At 39.6% G+C, this 18,002-nt stretch overlaps 1 protein-coding gene across 1 annotated transcript in view; it reads right to left on the minus strand.

Annotated features, from left to right (window-relative positions):
• Prdm5 (PR/SET domain 5) overlaps positions 1–18,002 on the minus strand; it is a 154,703-nt gene that overhangs the window by 87,838 nt on the left and 48,863 nt on the right. Inside the window, exons 4-6 of the mRNA XM_057770980.1 lie at positions 3,792–3,966; positions 1,789–1,963; positions 123–244 (exon numbers count right to left, since the gene is read on the minus strand). Of these exons, the coding sequence (XP_057626963.1) occupies positions 123–244; positions 1,789–1,963; positions 3,792–3,966 (472 nt within the window). The remainder of the gene's footprint in view (positions 1–122; positions 245–1,788; positions 1,964–3,791; positions 3,967–18,002) is intronic.

The following is an 18,002-nucleotide window of genomic DNA, read 5'->3' on the forward strand; positions in this document are numbered from 1 at the left end:
GAAACACGCAAACAAGTCAGATGCGCACAATGGGAAGCCTCCTCACAAAGGAGAATTAAGAAGAGATCCCACAGCCTGGAGAGAGGGAGCCCAGTTAGTACGGACTGTCCGATGCTCCTCACCAGTGTGGACATTTTCCTGGTGCCTTTTCAGGGCCTCCTTGCTTTTCAGCCTCTTCCCACAGCTGTCGGCTTTGCACACAAACCTGGCATCCCCTCGGCAAGCCTTCTGGTGCTGCTCAAAACTATAAGAAAAGTAGCAAGGGGAGCAGAAGTGATAATGATATACCTACAGACTTTAAACATCACAGCAGGCTTCTGTAACCCATGCCTCCTAGGACATGCTTCCTGCAGGAGTCTCGGGATCATTTTATGGATTAATTATATTAGGTAAGAAAGAAGTACTTAAATTCTTCAGTTTTCTTTGTATAATGCTGACTAACTCCAAGTATGAAATTATGCATTCAAAGATGATCTGCACATTCATAAAAGCCACTTTATAACTGGACATTAACTCCCAGTGATGAACTGAAAGAATCGCAAATGGAACACTGACCACTCTGGAGAATGGTTCAGGCTGTTTCTGGCTGTGCAGTGGCGAACACTGAGAAGGGAGGGAAAGGAAGCCAAAGCACCGAGTTATGTTCCCATCCTCTTCTGTCACCCTTCCCTTAGTCTTCTACATATCTAACGGCACCTTATTTAGCTCTAAGATATAGTTCAAAATATACTGCAATGCCTTACAATATACATAAAAGTTGAATAGAATACAGGCTAAAGTTAACTTATTAAAAAGGATAGAACCCTTGCATGGCATTTTTAGAAGAAGTTAATAAAATCTCTAAATGTTTAATCCATCCTAAAGATTTCTTTTTTTCTATAGATTTGTTATATATAAATAAAATTATTTTCAAATTTCATGAGCAAAAGTTGATATATATATATATAATACATAGAAATGTCACATTTATATATAGATGATAGATCGACAGACAGATAAATTGATAGATGGAAATAAAATGGCATGAGTTGGAATTTAACAAAATGAAAAGTGAACATTAAGTCTGGAAGATGTTTTAGTCATTTAAGGTGACAGTCTGCTAAGTGTAGAAGTTTATAGCCTCTGTACATTCTCTTGGTTTTGATAACTCTGATCTTAAAGTAGAGGCTAATGTTGTAAACATAAGTGACTAAGATAAGGTAAAAGGTAACCTCATGTAATTTACGCAGCTCTCACACTCTGCCATATTCATCTTCAAACTATTCTTCCAAGTGGCTATGAAACAGATGATGTTTCCCATCCATTCATTGTCCCTACATTGAAGTAGTCATTACTTAAACATTTTTAAAACAAATAAGAGAGCAAGTAAGTGAAACTTGGTAAATAACCTCAATTCTCTGGCTAACTTGTGCATATGTAAATTTCAGAATAGTGAACCATTAAGTGTAATATTTAATGGCAAGTATCAATAAAAGAAGAGCTAGCATAAATGATATTTAACCATAAATCTCAGCTCAGAGTAGTTAAAACAGTAAAACTCAGAAAAGATGAACTCATGCCAAAGTAGGCTGCCCTCCTCTTTCCCAAACACACATGAGTACATGCTTACACACATGCATGCTCACAAACATATATGGGTACGTGCTCACACACATGCATGCTCACAAACATGCATGGGTACCTGCTCACACACTTGACATGCAGAGACACACATATTCAGAGCAGTGTCAAGCAAAGCGAACAGTCTGAGTGACTGTTCGCAAACTGAAACACCCTGAGCAAACGCACTGTCTCTGCAAGGCCTGCCTCACGGGGAACTTCTTCCCGCAGCTCTGGCATTTGAACTCTTTCTCCCCTGTGGGCTTCTGGTGGAAGGTCTGCCGGTGCTCAGTAAGGATCTCCTCACTGGAGAAGCTTGATTCACACTGTGGACAGGCATAGTCCTCTTCACAGTCCAGGTGACCTGCGCAACATCACAACACTGGAGTTCACACGCCAGGAACCAGCTTTGGCTCTCATTTCAACATCAAACTAGTTCTATCAACTAAAGTCAATTTTTATTTTCTCTAACAAATGTAAGTAAGAATTGCCCATGTTGAACAAAAAAAAAATGCTATCAGAAAAAAACTACTTTAAAAATCATATTACTATGTTTTAGAGAAGCAAAACAAAATCAAATTCAATCTCCGGTTTCCCTTCCAATGTTAATATTTCAAATCAAAATGATAATAAATGCTGATGGCAATGAAAAACTTTTCCTGGAAAATAGATCCTCGCCGGGCGATGGTGGCGCACGCCTTTAATCCCAGCACTCGGGAGGCAGAGGCAGGCGGATCTCTGTGAGTTCGAGACCAGCCTGGTCTACAGAGCTAGTTCCAGGACAGGCTCCAAAGCCACAGAGAAACCCTGTCTCAAAAAAAAAAAAAAAAAAAAAAAGAAAATAGATCCTCTCCAGTTCACTCCGCACTTGACAAGGAGAAACATCCAACAGACATAAACTATCTTGAATTGCCAATGGGGTATCTCACACATACTGGAAATAAGGCAATTCATGGAAACTATGTGAACTAGGGCTGGTGCTGTGGGTGAGGCACCCCAACTCCTCCACATGACTGGAAGAGCTCTGCCCAAGGCATTCAGGATGCCATTTATGTTGTATATTTTGAGTGATCTTTCAATAAAATGAGAATTTAAATGTATTAAATATGAAAACATTAAAATAATCAATAATGCCACCCTGAAGACACAGTTGGGGCATGCCAAAGAGACATGTGTTCAGTCTGTGAAGAGCAACGTCTGTGATCATATCTTATGTGCACTTCCCATGCTGCTCTTTCTCCAACCTCTAATTACAAGTCATTTGCATACTTAAGGTGCCACATTTATGCAATCAAGCTCTACAATGGCAAATATGTGGGTGACATCTTTGTCTCTTTTGCTGGGGTTTTGTTTTGTTGTTTTGTTTTGTTTTTTGTTTTTCTGTTTTGTTTATGTTTTTGTATGTTTCACTTTTGCAAACAAGACTGAAATCAGATACCAAATGTGTTGGTACTGAACCTTGAATGTCCCAGACCACAGAACTCTCAACAAGAACTTTTGGACTGTTTAAAAGCATGCACTACAGACCACATGGACAAAGACACAGAGTGCTGCAACAGCACTATTGCCATTTCCCTCAAATTTTCTCCAGGGGTAAAGGATTATGCCCAGCAATGCCTGACTCTTTCGCAGTAGTCGACAACCCACGGGCATCTGTCCCTAGATTGTGGGTTTCACCTATGGTCACTTGAAATCACTGCTCCCCAATCTAGGACAAATTAGCAATCCTGCACACTCCTGTGACCAGAATACAAATAGGTAGCCAGAAGGTCCAAATTCCGAGAGGATCTCACAAGACAGAGCCCAGGGACCATTTCTCCAGGATACAGGGGGGCCACCTTGCACATCTGACCTCCTCAGACGTGCATGAGATTAAACGCTCAGAGTCTGAGCGACCTCCTTACTGGCCCAGGGTTTTAAACTGATGATTGGCAGGGCCGGTGCAGGAGTAGACAGCCCTTCACTTTGCTACCACAGTGACAAGAACCAGAGTTGCCTCCCCTGCCTTGGTCATCCTCTGGGACAATCGTTACTTAACCCCAAACATTGTTTTTCTTCTATTCAGAAGAGAAAAACAGTTTTGACAAAAACGATTTTAATAACACCAATCCAAGCATAATTCACGTAATTCAAACTATCTTCCTCTTCAATGTTTCTTCATTCAGACCACCAAATGAAGATGCATTTAATACCTTTGCTTCCAGCTGCTGACTGTCCCTTGGAGTGGTCGACTTTGCCTTCTTTGTTCAAGGTCAGAATTTGTTGCTCCTCCTCCTCTGCCTCCACATCACTGTCCAGGTAACCAATCAGAAGCTCGGTATCAGTTTCTATATCATCAACTGCTAAGTAGAAAATATTTTCTCCTTCCTGAAAGACAATTTAAAACTGTTAAGGCACTATTAGCTTCTAATGGCAATCTAGAAGTTGTTTTAAGATGTATTAACTGAGTATGGGGTATTGATGATGCACAGCTATCAGCACCTTGGAAGTGGAAACTGGATAATCAGGGGTTCAAGGTTAGGCTCAGAGACAAAGTAAGTTCAAGGTCAGCTTAGGCTCCAAGTGACCTTGTCTCGAATCACAAACAAGCAAACAAATAAATACTATAATGAAATAACTGAGGACCATGGGTCCATGAAAAGTTACTACTACTTCTTCATCTCTAGTTGATCTGGATGTTAAAAAATATTCAAGTCACATGACAATAAAAATATAAATTACTAAGATGAGTGACTTCATATCAATTGTATTTACAAATATATAGACACACATTAGTAATTTCATTCTGATTAAGATTATATATAAAATCAGAAGAGAAAAAATTAAATTCTGACACAAAATAGAGGGAATATAAAATTCTTTTCAGAAAGAATTTCTAAAGAGCAGAAAGGAAATTCCAAAGACACTAGAAATTTATGGTACCAATTGAGTGATCCTGTCTACCTCACTGCTTTGGCCTTGCTAATCCTATGGAAATAAATGAAAGCAGAGGAGAAGAACAGAGGACACCCGCAGCATACCTTTTATTTTTTCAAAGGAAATTCTAGCAGGCAGAAATCAGTAACAGCTGAAATGATAACTCCTCTAGAGGACCTCCCAACCAGTAGCAGACACACAGAGAAGAACACAGCAGAACCTAAGAAATTCCCATACAATTTTTTCCTTGGAATGAAATTGGTATAGAATGCCTCCCCTGGCCTTAGGCTAATCTCCCTAGAAGCCAGTCCTGGGGCTTCAAGGCCTGCTCTCCCAGGAGCAAGCACCCAGAGTAGATTTTCTCACATAGCTGAGAAACCTCCCCCAGACAGTTTCTAATTTGTCTGGTGAAGATAAACAGAAGAAACACAAAATAAATTTATTGAGAAACCTCCCCCAGACAGTTCCTACTTTGTCTGGTGAAGATAAACAGAAGAAACACAAAATGAATTTATTGAAACCTCCTCAATTGCAAAATGAGGAAAGAGCAAGGAAAATAAGTTTGACTAATGAATAAAATTCAATAGAGTACAAAGTATAGAATGAAGCCTTCATTAGTTTGACAATATGTTATGTTCTTAAGTTAAAGTGCCCAGAGAGAAAGAAATATGTGTGGGTATATATGTGTGTGTGAGGTGGGGCGGTTGCAATGGCTGTTTAGACCAATAGTTCTCAACCTTCCTAATGCTGTGACCCTTTAATTCAGCTCCTCATGTTGTGGTGCCCCCAACCATAAAATTATTTTCGTTGCTATTTTATAACTATAATTTTGTTACAGTTATAAGTTGTAATATAAATAAATATATGTGTTTTCCAATGACTATAAGGGACCCCTGTAAATGGCTTGTTAGACCCCCACACACAAAGAAGTTGCAACCCACAGTTTGAGAACTGCTGGTTTAGATGCAAAGGTACAGCATACACAAGCAGAAAACTCAGAAACTATTTTAAAAAAAGAAACAACATGTATTTTTAGGACTGGGAAGGAGCTACTCCTTACGGAATTGTTGAGCCCCCAACTACCTCCCCCATTCCCCTGCCCTGCTATAACTAAAGCAACTTAAGGGTAGAAGGGTTTGTTCTGACAGTTTGAGAGTTTGATTCATCATAGTCAGGGAAGTCATTGCTCTGGTCACACTGCAGCTGCAGCCAGGAAGCAGAGATACAATACTGTGCTCAGCTCCGTGTCCTGTTTTCATTAAGTCTGGGGACCCAGACTATTAGGTTGGTGCCTGCCCACATTCAAGGTGGATCCTCCCATGGGACTCAGGTAAATCTTTCTCATGGTATCATCACAGACATGTGCAAAGGGGGTGTTTCCATGGTGCTAAATATCCTGTCATGTTAACAATGAAGATAGAAAGCACAGAATTTGAGAAAGGTCTCACTATACAGTTCTCCTGGCCCTGTTTACCAAGTGATAAGATTTTAAGAGTACACCACTAAGTCCCAATTTTTTAAGTATATTTGTAATTTAAAAATCCATATATATATATATATATATATAGAGAGAGAGAGAGAGAGAGAGAGAGTTCCCTGAAAAAAAATAGAAATGATTATCATTATTCACCAAAATAAGAGAGAGAAAACTCAAAGATTCAATTTGTGTTAGTCACATTTGATAAGACCATATTTCAGATCATTCATACCTCCAGAACATAGGTATTTCTAATTAGGAAAACTAAAGCAATCTTTATAAACTACTCTGTTTGATGTGACATGAATAAAGAAACAAAAACACGTAGTCACAATCGACAGAAGAGACTAAATCAGAACCAGACCATCCCAGTCTCAGTTTCTCCAAGCACATGAAGACTTGCCTTATGAAGACTCAGACAGAACCATAAATCTCTGTGCTTATCTGATATATATGCATGAAAACTAATTGAAACTGCTTTCTGGTACATCAGTCATTTTGTGATAGTTGGTATAATAATAAATAATCTTTAATTTTAAAACATGATAGATAACATTATATTAAACTACAACTTAAGGGATGCATGTTTATTGGGAAACTCTGTAATGAAATCGGTGTTTAATATTCACTAGATTTTTAATAAAAAGCAGTGGCAGCCTTTTACAACCTGATGTACTTTGCTATATTATAATATAAAAAATGCAGTTAAAGGCATAATGCACACCAGCTTATGGAATGGGAAAACCCTACTCCATGTAATTCACACCATTACCAAGGCCTCGAGTCTCCTCCTATGTGTTTACGACCATGTTGTTAAGACCACACTCCTAATTTCATTGGGATCTTGAATGTCCACCACATAAAAGGTTGGTCTCTAACATGTGATGCTATCAGGAGGGTGGAGCCTTTACAAGGCACAGTCCAATCACAGGAAGTTGATTGGAGTATTGCCCTCAAAGGGACCGCCTGGACTCTGGACCCTCCCAGTTCCTTCTTTTGCTTCCACCACATGTTCCTCACTACATACTGCCTGACCACAGGTCACAAATGCCAACCAACCAGAAAATTAACTTAGGAGCAAACTGAACCTAATAGCTACACTGTACTAATTTTTAATATCATTCCAATTCCTGAAATTTTTATCATGGTATTATTACCTTTCTGAGCTCTGTCAGAACCTGCTGTATCACTATTTCTGGAGCTGTTTTCCGAACCTGGAGGCTCACTCCGTGCCTTATCATCTCTTGCACTGCCGTGGGAAGGATGGGAGGGGCACAGATCTAGGGGCTAGAGAGACTACTTAGCAGCTAACAAATGCCTGGAACACCAAATCCAGAGGACCCAATAGCTTTGCCCCCACAGGCACTTGCACACACATAAGCACATGCTCACACTCATCCAGACATACTCACATGGAGAATAAAAATCTATTTTAGAAAATGAGTATGGCTGTAATGGCCCTGAGACTCAACACCAACTTCCTATTATTAGTAGGCCTGTCCTGACATTCTGACCCTCACCTTTCTCTTTATTACACCTATTATTTCTGCTCAGGGCTTAGTCTCATCAACATAGTCCCTCCATGCAGGAATATTGCCTGCTATTTATGTTTTGGGAGTTCACTTTCTTGGAACTCAAGCTGAGTCCTAAGACACTGTTTATGGCTTGCCTAAGGTTTCAGGTGATAGGGCCAGAAATTTATAAAGTTCTTCAAGACCATACTCTGCCCAAAAATATTCCTAAACCATTAGCTTTTGCAATATAGCAATTTTAATTGTTATCTCTTCCATTATTGTTCATAGCTTTGAATTTTTTGTGTTAGTGTCTCTCATTTTGCTTGTTTTTACTTGTACCTGACATTTAGAAAACTGCTTCTCCTATAAGCTATCTATAATAACAAAATGTTGCAATATCCTAAATGCCCAACCAGTTAAAAAAAGTTAAATTTCTAACAACTGGTTTTTAAAGATTTATCAACCTTTATTGGTATGGAAAGACAGAAATGAAGATAGATATTATATAACTATAGATATCTAAACCAGCATGTCTGTGCTGGCTAATTTTATCTGAGAGGAGAGAATCTTAATTGAGAAAATGCCTCTGTAAGATCAGACTGCAGGCAAAACTGTAGAATATTTTCTTAACTAGCAGTTAATATGTGAAGGCTCAGATCATGGTGGGTGGGGCCACTCTAGAGCAGATGGTCTTGGGTTCTATAAAAGAGCAGGCTGAGAAAGCCACAAGGAGCAAGTCAGTAAGCACCAATCCTCCATGGCTACTGCATCAGTTCATGTCTCCAGATTTGTGCCCATCTGAGTTCCTCTCCTGATTCCTTCAATGATGAACAATGATATGGAAACATACAGCAAATAAATCCTTTCTTCCTCAAGTTGTTTTCAGTCATGGTGTTTATGACAGCAATATTTGACCCCAGCTAAGACAACGTCTAAAATAGTAAGAGACTTATGTATAAATGAGGGCTCATTTCTAATGGCAGACAATGCAAGGGTTTTGTAATTTTCTTCTGTTACTTTCATAGTAGAACAGAAGAAAACAGGACTTTATTTTGTTCTACTATAAAAGCATTTTTGGCTGAAGATAAACTGTTTCTCAAAAGATGTGGAGAGTGAGAGGCTTCTTCATAATTACTCTAAGGCAGGTTTTTCTTCATTGTTTTTCAGAAGCATGCTGGGGGACTGCATAAAAGAGGAGCCCTTCATTTGTATGGGCTGCTGGGGACCAGAAAAAGAAGTAGGTTCAGATTATGAGAGTTTATCGGGCTACTTGGGAACATAACTGGTTCTGAATGCTAAGAGTTCCTGTGCTTCTAGTCTTTGTCAACATGACACAAACCAGAACCATCTGGAAAGGGAACTTCTACTGAAGTGCTCCCATCAGATTGAGGTCTGCAGGCAAGACTGTGGGGTATGTTTCTTGATTAATGATTGATGTGGGAGGGCCCCGCCCACAATGGGCAGTCTCACACCTTTGGCAGGTTGTGCTGGGTTGTAAAAGAAAGAAGGCTGAACAAGCTATCAGTAGTAAGCTAATATGCAGCATCACCATGACCTCTGCCTCAGTTCCTCCCTTCAGGTTTTGCCTTAAGCTCCTGCCCCACTCCATGACGTAACCTGTAAACCAGAAAATGCCCTTCCTTCCTAGAAGTTGTGTTTGCTCTGTGTTTATCATCATAAGATGATGCAAACTAGGATAGTTCACTTCTTCTTTGGGCCAGGAGATTGTTAGGTGAAGGGTAGACCCAACTAGTATCCATGTTAGGAAAACCTAGTTGAGAATGTGACCCTGAAGAGTATCCTGAGTATATAGTTAGGTCTACCTACCATCCTGTCTTGCCTAAAACTCTCCCACTGTTAACACTGAAAACTATATGCTGTGAGAATTTTTCAGTTGAAGGCAAACCTTGTGATTGATCACCTCAGGTCTAGGTGAGCAAGACGTCAGAAGAAACCAAGCCATAGCAGCATGTTAGTATGCTAACTGGTGAGCAGAAATTATCAAATGCTAGGTGGTTCAGAGGTCTGCTTGGGGAGAATGGAACCTACAGAATGGGAGAAGATCTTTACCAACTCCGCATCAGACAAAGGTCTGATCTCCAAAATATATAAAGAACTCAAGAAACTAGACATTAAAACTCTAATTCACCCAATTAAAAATTGGGGTACTGAACTGAACAGAGAATTCTCAAAAGAAGAAGTTCAAATGGCCAAAGACACTTAAGGTCATGCTCAAAATCCTTAGCAATCAGGGAAACGCAAATCAAAACAACTTTGAGATACCATGTTACACCTGTAAGAATAGCTAAAATCAAAAACACCAATGATAGCCTATGCTGGAGAGGATGTGGAGTAAGGGGAATGAATACTCATCCATTGTTGGTGGGAATGCAAACTTGTGCAACCACTTTGGAAAGCAGTGTGGCAGTTTCTCAGGAAACTGTGAGTCAACCTACCTCAGGACCCAGCAATTCCACTCTTGGGAATATATCCAAGAGATGCCCAATCATATACAAAAGCATTTATTCAAATATGTTCATAGCAGCACTATTTGTAATAGCCAGAACCTGGAAACAACCTACGTGCCCCTCAATAGAAGAATGGATAAAGAAGGTGTGGCACATATACACTTTAGAGTTCTACTCAGCAGTAAAAAACAATGACATCTTGAATTTGGCATGCAAATGGATGGAAATAGAAAACACTATCCTGAGTGAGGTAACTCAGACACAAAAAGATGAATATGGTATGTAGTCACTCATAAATGGATTCTAGACATAAATAAAGGACATTGAGCCTATAATTCATGATCCTAGAGAAGCTAAATAAGAAGGTGAACCCAAAGAAAAACATTTATTTATCCTCCTGGATATTGGAAGTGGACAAGATTGCCGGACAGGGGTTGGAAGCACGGGAGTGGGGATGGGGTGGGGATAAGGGGAGACGAGGAGAGAGAAGGGAGCACTGGACTGAGCTCCCAAGGTCCAATTGAGGAGCAGAAGGAGGGAGAACATGAGCAAGGAAGTCAGGACCGCGAGGGGTGCGTCCACCCACTGAGACAGTGGGACTGATCTAATGGGAGATCACCAAGGCCAGTTGGACTAGAACTGATGGAGCATGTGATCAAACCGGACTCTCTGAATGTGGCCGATGGTGAAGGCTGACTGAGAAGCCAAGGACAATGGCACTGAGTTTTGATTCTACTGCATGGACAGGCTTTGTGGGAGCTTAGTCTGTTTGGATGCTCACCTTCCTAGACCTGGATTGAGGGGGGAGGACCTTGGACTTCCCACAGGGCAGGGAACCCTGACTGCTCTTAGGACTGGAGAGGGAGGGGTAGGGGAGGAGGAGGGGGGAGGGGGAGAGATATAGGAGGAGGGGAGGAGGTGGAAATTTTTAATAAAAAAAAAAGAATGCTTACATAGGAGTCTAGGGGTAGCTCTTCTACCTTTAACTCTTCTGCTCCTAGACTGTCAATTTAGCCTATCTAATCTACTAAATTCATATAAATCCTTTTAATTTGGGATTTTCCATATAAACTTGCTTCCCTTCAGGTTATAACTTTCTGACAATTTATTTCTATAAATTTTACACTTAACCCACATGATTCAAAAATTTCTAATGTGCTATATGTATTTCCTGAAAAGATGATTTCCACTGAGCAGTCATCAAGTATTAGCAATTCTCATAGAATTAGTTCAATATAATATTTTATAAAAAACTAAGCAGTAAAATGCTTAGGATGACAAAGGGAAGTTGTATTTTCCTTTATTTGAAGAATGGCTTCCTACAACAATCCACTGATCAGTCCATTAGTGAGGACTATATACTAGAATCACGGAGGCTGTGAGAAGCAGTCAAACTCTCGATAAATCTTGATAGACTCTATATGGAAAATGAGCATGGAAGTGTTGAGGATGAGTCAAAAGGACAAAGTTTATTCCAAAGTCTGTAGATGCTATCCTCAGTAAGGATTCTTAAGGTTTTGCAATCAACAACAAGAACAATAACAACAAAAAACAGCTAGTTTTGTTGTTGTTTTGAGTCAACATGTTCTCTACACATACAAATTTGCATTTGATTTTTCACACATAAGCCCAAGAAGAAGGTCAGCTCATCATTTTAAAGCCAATTACTATTGTTTAATAAATGTGCTGAATCATTTAGTATCTCCAGCCAGAGTGGAGGGGTAATTCTTATAGAAGATGACTTATCTACAGGGTTTACATTTTTCTGTAGGCTACATGACCTTGACCTCGTGATCAGGAGATGTTTATCTTCCAGCAATTAGCCTTAAGGTACTCTATAGAGTAGGCTCTCATGTGTGCTTCATGGGAATAATGCTTACCTAGGAGTCCAGAGGCAGCTCTTCTGCCTTTACCTTCTTGCTCCTAGACTGTCAATTGAGCAAGGCTCCTTATCACTCAGGGCCTCTATTTCAGCTTCAAAGCACTGATGTTGGTCTTACCTCCTCCTTTGTTAGGCTCGAGCTGTTGGTCACAAGTGACAGAATGCCAAGTCAATGGGGCAGAAGGAAAAGTGCTCATAAAACTTTGGCTCTCAGACCTTGTCCAACTTAGGGAAGATTGACATAAACTAAGAACACAATCAAATCAGAATGAAATGAGAGGCTAGAATACGCAACCTTTTAAAATTGAGAGTCCTCTTCTCCAAAATTACTGAGTAACTTAAGCCATCATTTGATGAATTCTTTCATAATGACTACTATACTATGGCAGTGATTATAACCAAACTAACTCAAAATGCCTCCTGTTGAGTTTTTTCTGCGTCTATCAACTAATGGACAGACTCATTCCTGGAAATTTAGGAGAGAAATCTAATTTTCAGGGCTGGAAATAGGGTTCAGCGGATAAGCAGTTGATGCTTCTTCAGAGGGCCCGAATTCAACTGCCAGCACCCATATCAGGCAGCTCATAACTGCCTGGAACTCCAGCCCCAGGGAATCTAATAGTCTCTCTTCTGGCCTCCTCAGGTATCAAAATACATATAGCATGCATATGCACACATGCATGCACACACAAAAATAAATAAGTAAATAAATACATCTTTTAAAAAGAATCATTCGTTGAAATCCTCTACCCCCTTTCAACAGCAAAAATACTCAGCCTTCCCTGACAATTTTCCTATCATCCCTACTCAAGTACCAGGTCTCAACTGGGGTGGACTTAATGAACTCATACATCTAAGGTTCATTTGCGCTATTTGGAAATAGCAAAAGTAATTCTACCTTCTCTCACAGGAAAATATTAATCCCCACTGCGTACAAATAAACATAACTCCAGACTAGGGACGGGTGCTTTGGTACTTCAGCTGCATCTGTCTGTGATATAACTCCGTTCTTGTTTACTTACTGGCAGGCTGCTGTCCACGTGTCGATGGTATAAGGGGAACCATGATGGTACACTTGGCAAAGGCACAATTACTCAATTACAAAGGCAGTAAGCCGTGAAAATCCACACCATCCAGCTGAAGTGATCAAGCCCTAATCCAAACACGAGAAAATCGACTTACGAATGCATGCTTTACCCTAGAGTGGGGAGGTTGTTGAACTGCTACTCAATAGTTATGTGCATGAAGAGACAAAGATGAAAGTAAAGAAAACTAATACGATAACAAGAATTTGATACCTGCTATCATCTCTCTTAGTCCCTCCTTACTAACCCTCTGAATAAGTCTCAAGCTGCATATAAACACCATGTCTAAAGATGAGAAACATTAGGAAAAAATTCTACAGAAAAATAAATAACATATATCTACAACATTAATCTAACAACAAAATATGTTAAAGATGAGATGTAACTATTATCAACAAAGTATTTTAACCTAACTACTGCAAGCTGCCATGTGACTCTGAAGGCCCTTGAACTCTCTGCCCTGTGTCATGTCTGAGCATATGACACTGACACATTGGATTCCAGTGGTAACACCATGAGACACATGCAGAAGAAAGCTTCGAAAGTCCTCACTCAGCCTCAGTGATGTTCCTTCTGCCAGGAAAACACACAGCTGCAGTGAAATCCTTCCCTTTGGATACCATGTGGGTAAAGCGTTCAACATGGCAGCTATACTCATGCAAACAGGAATAAGACTTTATAACTACAAACTACTAGAGCTTTTTCCAGACATGATAGGAATACCGTAATCCTAGTGCTCATAGGGTAGTAGGAAACATCAGAAATTCAAGAATGGCCTCCGCTACAAAGCAACACCTTATCTATAACAAATAAAAACAAAACAAGCAGCTGCCATGATGTGCACCTCTTATACCAGCACTGGGTGTGTATAGGAAGTTGATGCATTTAGATGAGTTAGAGGCCAGCCTGGGCTACGGGCAAGACCTTGTCCTGAAAATAAACAACAAACAAAGCAAGAATCTACGTGAGGCGAGAAAAGGACAAGTTGTGTTTATAGTAATGAAAAAGACAGAACAATCAAATTCACATTCAGGTAACACTATTTAGGCACAAGTGCAGAGAATCTGCATCCTTTAGAATCATGGCTGGTGAGCCACTGCACAGCAGGGAACAGTTCACACTGTCCAGGCGAACGGAAGTAGTTTTACAAACCAAGCCTGGGAATAAAGTGGCACCAGTTGTAGATCCTAAGCAAATACAGACATCCTTCCCTGATAATCACTGAGACTGTTGTGAATTAAAAACAATAGAAACAAACCACGGCTCTGCTTGAAGAAAAATAAAATAAATAAACAAAACTATACTTCATTTTTTAATGAAAAAAATTTAATGCAAATTAAATTATTAAATTTTAATAATTTGTCTAAGACCAAGAAACTTTAGAACAAAAGAGTGCTATAGGAATTGAAAGCTTGAGGAGCTGTTTTGTAGATACACAAGCGAGGACAGACTGCACTGCCCTGCACACTCACTTCTTCCAGCCCCACAGGGTGACTCCTGGATGTGACTGGAGCTGTCCTCAGAGCTGGCTAAATGACACTGAGATGTTCATCTCAGGCGGAAGATGGTTTTCTGCTTGTGACATTATATTAGGATACAGTAGAAAATTCTGTGAGAAACTATACTGAGGATGAAAAAGGTTTTGATGGTGAATCAAAAATTTGATGAAGAAAATGTTTGAAATGTAAATTGCATGGCTTCCCAATAGTGTTAACTTTGCATAACGGTTTAAATAATAGTTTATATCACATTAAGAAAGAACTGTTTCTGCTACATAACCACACCAGAACCCTGAACCACAGGTCCCAGGCTGCTCAATCCTCTCTCTTACTACATCTGAATTTACTTATCTGAATCCTTGATTTGTGCTAAACTCCATCAGAGAAAGGATTGTACTTTACTTATATATTATCATTCCCAATATATTTACTATTACACATCTTATTAGAGTTTTCTAAACATATGTGTCTTCTTCCTCCCACCTCCTCTTTTCCTAAATTAGTTACCTTTCTTACTGATGTGATCAAATTTCTGATCACAACGACTTCAAAAGGGTCTATTCTGGCTTCTAATTCCAGAAGGCACCACCAGTCCCTCAAAGTAGGAAAGTCTGGAGGCAGGACAGTGAGGCACTGGTTCACACTGCTTCTACCATCAAGAGAGAAATAGAATATAGGCAGTAGAAATGGATTCAAGTACACCAAGGCCCCAGCCAAGGCCGGATTCCAGCTTGGATCCAGTGCTGAAACAGTGTGCCTAAACGGTATATTTCACATACCACACATTTGTGCTTGAGAATATATAGTCTAAGGTCGAGTACTCTACCATATGCATCCTTGTTTTAAACTAATAAGACAGCAAAAAGCAATAACATCTCTTAGGAAAACACAAGAAGCTACAAAAATGGGTTGTGGCTCAATTTTCCATTCTTAACAAATTCTAAGTAATTCAATGGTCACCAAGAGTTCTGAATGACTTAGCTTTAAAATGGATTAGTAAAGAGTGGCTGAGAGGATGGGGGATGTAAGAAAAAAAAGAACAGAGTGTCTGAAGACAGAAATGGGTAATGGCATTGGAGGTTACTGCCGAATTTAGTCAAAGGATGTAGAGAAACATCCAGTGATTTCATGGCACAGTCCACTGGGACCTGAGGAAAATCTACTAACTATAGAAGGTGGAAGAATTCAGGAGAGCATGGGGAGAACAGCACATTGGAAGTAAAGAAGTGGATGTAGCAGGAGGAAGGGGAGGCAAACATTCCTGAAGACAAGGGCATCAAAAGGTTTCACTTACAGCCGGAGACAGAAAATCCTGCTTCAAAAAGCAGATGGGACCATTCTCTAAGCCTGGAGAAAGGAGAGCAGGTGTGTTTGTAATGTAATGTGATGTGTGACATCACAAGGTCAAGATAAAGGAGTATTATTTGTATCCCCTTTCTTAACAATCACAAAATAGGAGCATGCATATTTTTATTATTTTTACTGAGCTATATATTTTTCTCTGCTCCCCTTCCATCCTCTCCCCTCCCAGACATGCATTTTTAAAGCTTAGTTTAAACTGTAGTGTAGTTTCAAACACTAAAACAGACAACTTATAGTCTCCACAGTGATGTCATCTTAACCAACGTGCTCCCTAATCAGTGCCATCAGTCTCACGCAGCTTCTCAGCTATGGTTTCCTGTAAGTCTCACAGATGGGAAAATGGCCAGCACTAAGGACTGTAGAGCTGCACATGTCAAAGCACTCATTGAGCAGCTCAGAGACACAAGCATGTGCCTTGCAGGTGCCCTGGGGCCTTTTGAAAATAAAACATTGAAAGCCTATGTAAAACACGGCTCTAAAATGTACAAGAATTCCACTAAGTCTTCCAGATAAAACTTGACTATATGTTTACCCCATCTCTCCATCGGAAGAATTGAAATAATAAAAGTGGATGTCACAGTACACATAACAAAGTCTTCTTCCCACACTCCCATACCCTGGCAACCTGAGCTCGAGTAGTACCAGCATTTGGGAAAAGCTATTAGGATTAAAGCACATGATACATGCAAAATGGAAAGCACCGTGCCTATCACATACACATTTCCATTAACTAGTTCTTAGCATCAGTGCCATCTTTATCATTAAAACCAATGTGATGGGGTATGTACCACAAGAATATGACTTGATGGAAATCGAATGCTTTAAGATTGCCTTATCTAATAAGTTCAAATATTACAAACTGTAATAACCTAGCTACTAAGTTCAATTCTTCCAGCATCCCTAGGAATTGCCATACCTGACAGGATCACATAGGTAGTCTAAAATGCCCTCACACGTTTTAGATTACCGGGGATGACCTTGAATTCTGGCCCTCCTTCCTCCATCTCCTAAATCCTAGGATTATAAGCCTGTTCCATTACATCTAATTTACACAGTGCTGGGGGAAGAAGCCAGGGCCTTAAGGGTTTCAGGCACTCACTTTGCCAAATGAGCAACAACTCCAGCCCCATCGTGCCCAAGATTTCAATCCAACACTAGATTTAAAGGAATTGGCTATGAAAATTATCTCCTGGCTTTAAATAAAGAACATTACTATTTCTGAGATTTAAAAAAATAGCAAAAGTATAATAAAGTATGGAATTTCTGGAACTGGCAGATACTACACATAGAGACTAAGGGGCCAACAGGGTTCTAACGTTGTTCTGCCATTTGAACATCATATAGTATGGCTTTAGGTTTGTTCACCAATCTAGTACAGGATTTTGTTCATTTGTTTCCAACAATAACATAGAGAGATGTATTTGATCTTGGGCTGCACTGAAGCAAAAAACTGATAAATGTGGTAAGTTTTTATAATAATTTGATGTATCATAACTTATGGAAAAATCACTTCTATGTGCTTCTCTGCTTTGGTTACACTTACCAATGGACTTTCTGAGAGTAAAATTATCATGAGGCTACCATATGGGTTTTTAATAATGAGCTAAACCCTATATTAAGGAGCAAAGTGTTTCAAAGAATAATTCTATGTCAACATTATATGCATGGCATTAGTAGTTTTATGAGATGAAACACAATATAAGCAAAGATATCACTATAAATAAATATATACTTAATAATATACAATTTTAAAATATAAAGGAAAAGGTAAGATCTATGAAATTGTATTTTATTCCAAAATATAGAAATGGGGACTGAATGGAGTTGGGGGAAGTTCTCACAGCCCAGCTGGGGAAGAACTGGAATAACCGTCAGTAAAAATGACTATCCCCTTTCTGTTCTTGCCGCTGAATGGAAAGATGATACCATAGAAAATGTGTAAAGACCCACCTCAAGGACCGCAACTGACATCAGGGAAGGAAGCCAGAATACATTACTGCTATTATCTTTGTTCATGCCAGGATATTAAATATGACCATCTCAAGCCAGCTGGAGAAGCCATAGGCATGTCAGTCAGACAAATGTCCAATTAATTAAACATAAGACAGTGTGCAGGGCTATAGCACAAATCAATCAAACGACAGACATAGCCACTGTCAAGCTGTCTATGAACATCAACTACAAAGCTCCTGGTGAAAAG

This window comes from Chionomys nivalis, chromosome 1 (genome assembly GCF_950005125.1).
Source record: "Chionomys nivalis chromosome 1, mChiNiv1.1, whole genome shotgun sequence".
Classification (NCBI taxonomy): Eukaryota; Metazoa; Chordata; class Mammalia; order Rodentia; family Cricetidae; genus Chionomys; species Chionomys nivalis.